This window comes from Dendroctonus ponderosae, unplaced genomic scaffold (genome assembly GCF_020466585.1).
Source record: "Dendroctonus ponderosae isolate FM_Combo_2020 unplaced genomic scaffold, Dpon_F_20191213v2 Dpon_F_20191213_2, whole genome shotgun sequence".
NCBI classification, from domain to species: domain Eukaryota; kingdom Metazoa; phylum Arthropoda; class Insecta; order Coleoptera; family Curculionidae; genus Dendroctonus; species Dendroctonus ponderosae.
In genome coordinates this window covers 18336946-18339438 of record NW_026018165.1, presented here as the reverse complement: position 1 = coordinate 18339438, position 2493 = coordinate 18336946, and the positions used below count along the sequence as shown (strand labels likewise).

Sequence of the window (2493 nt, the reverse complement as noted above, 5' to 3'; positions counted from 1 at the left end):
TCTACCAGTACGCCTGATTACCAAACATTGAGTGGCCCAAAGATTAGTCCGCAATTATCCATGAAATGCGCCTGATTTCCCGATTAAATCTTATCATCAATCTGCATAGTGGCACAATTGCAGTTTTATTGAGGAATTACAACCGAATAATGAATTATTACAATTTGCTGGAATTTTTCAAATTCATCTGGGTGTGGCTGCCCACTTTCTAATACCTTCTCTTGTTCGTATTGATGGTATCAGTTAGTTGATTATATCATTTTGCCTTGTTTTTGGACCGGCCGCTATTCAGGTAATTAGCAATTATTTCAGAATAATGATATCGCATAAAGTCATCAACGCAGAAAAGCAAAAAACAGCGCATGGATTAATTGTTGTAAAAGCGCCAAATCAATTGCCCGTAAAAGGAGCTGGCATTAAATCATTGGAAAATGTTAATCTGTGCCCCAACAGTTAACAGCCTTGCTAGGAATTTGTATTGCCATTTTCACAAAAGGATTATAATTGAGATCGCAAAGAGCGTTTCTTCATCATTACGTGGAAAGACCGTTAAACTGGTTCTGAAACTGTGCAACTCAATTACAAGAACTTTGCAGGAAAAACCCGTTCAACTCCTTGTTTGTTGCAGGGGTTGATTGATTTGCTCAAATCGACAAAAGTGGACGGTTTGGAACTGAACCTGAAGAAACTCACTTCGAAAAACGACATCAGCGACTTTATTTCGACGATCAAGACCAAGTTGGGTTCCGACTTGGACATCGCTTTGTCCGTGCCATCGAAACCTGAACTGGTCGCTAAGTATTTCGACTTTAAGGCGCTGAGCAAACATGCGGAGCTGTTCATACTGGAAACGGCCTTTTTGGGCGCTTCCACCAACATCACCTTCCATCCAAGCCGCTTGTCTGGCATGTGGGATATGCAAAACACGGTGAGTGCAATTTTTTTCAAAAAACATTAAAATTGTTCGCAAGAAACCTCCGCATATGATCGTTTAGTGGGTAGTTTGACTTTCATTTCCCATCGTTTTGCAGTGTTTTTAAAGAAATATGAAAACCAAGGTCTTGCAGTTTTTTTCAATCTGATTAAGGCAAGGCGCCTACAGAACGAGAAAGGCTCAATAAGCGCCTCCTACGGATATTTGTCCTTTTATGGGGTCACAACCGGAATCCTTGTTATAATTGCAAATGTTACATAGTACGTATGTGTATGAGCTCATAAGATTCGTTTATTTATGGCGTAAATCCGCCGAGGAAAATCGCTTCAACTTGTCGCTTGCACTGAGCCAAAGATGATTAACACTGATAGATGTGACAAATGCCGCTAAAAGGATGTGAAATATTCCGTAAAAGGAACTGGAACATCCTTATCGAAAATGTGAAGGTCCCATTCTATTTATCGATTTTTTGCGGTACCAATCCCTCGATGACCTCACGGGCTGTTCGGTTACTTCTATCAACAAGAGCGGATGGTTTTTCAGTATTTTTTTTATATTTTCCTTGATGGATGCCCCGGAATCTGAGCCGCGAGTGGACTTTGTTAGAGACACCTTGGATAAATGGCTCATTCATCAAAATTCTTCGCTTGAAGACACAAGACTGGCTAATTATTCGGGCTCATCCAAAAACTACTTAATATTCCCATACTTTTTGCCCCATTAATTATCGATTTGCGTCCCACGAGTATTCTGAAACAGAAAATTGCGCTCGGTGTTAATTGGCATGACTAATAATCCGATAGGTCTGATCTAATTTGCTAGATCCGGTAGCCTTTGCTCGTATATCTAGACAAAATCCGTATAGATTAAATGTCGATACACGATATTTTTGTTAATAACTTCTTAATTGGCAAACATGTCAGCGGTTAATTTAAGCCGATTATTAACAATTTGAAGCAACATAGCAAAATAACTGTTTGCGTGTGTTTTCTGGTGGTTAACAAACAATAAAACCTTAAATTCCTGTAGTCGAATTCCACACTCGATTATGTAATATTCCAATTAAAAGCGAAAAGCTTCTGATGCCCGAAGGGTCTCAAAGGCTTGTCGCCTTCGGCGATTATCCGGGCCAGAAAAATTAACAAGAGAGCGATCAGGAAGGAAATGGTCTCGGCAATCGTAAATTATCAGTGGGCATTTCCGCATGGAAAGGACGAACTTTGAGAATAAAACGACTGAAAATGTGATTTAATTGGGAAATAGTGCCTCAGATTTTTGATAAAATAATGCGAAATCAAAATAACGGTTGAAAAAGAAAACATCTTCACATATGAATAACCGACTGCAATGGACATTTGCATTCTTTGCTGGAATTGAAGAAGCAAATTAATCGCTCTATTGTTGCCTAACGGATTTAATCAGGTATTTTTTGAACTTCAAAAAGAACATTTGCAAATCAATTTGCATATGATTGCCTAATACCACAAAGGTATCCGTGAATATCTTTGACTATTCTTCGATTTTTTCGGCGCTGGTTAAATTGTAACAGGATGTAGCCT

General features: G+C 39.0%; 1 protein-coding gene across 1 annotated transcript in view; it reads left to right on the top strand.

The window, feature by feature from the left end:
* The window catches only part of LOC109545326, a gene marked incomplete in the record, with an annotated part of 13548 nt that overhangs the window by 1026 nt on the left and 10029 nt on the right, over nt 1-2493 (top strand). The window contains 1 exon segment of the mRNA XM_048663914.1: nt 629-928. Coding sequence (XP_048519871.1) covers nt 629-928 — 300 coding nt within the window.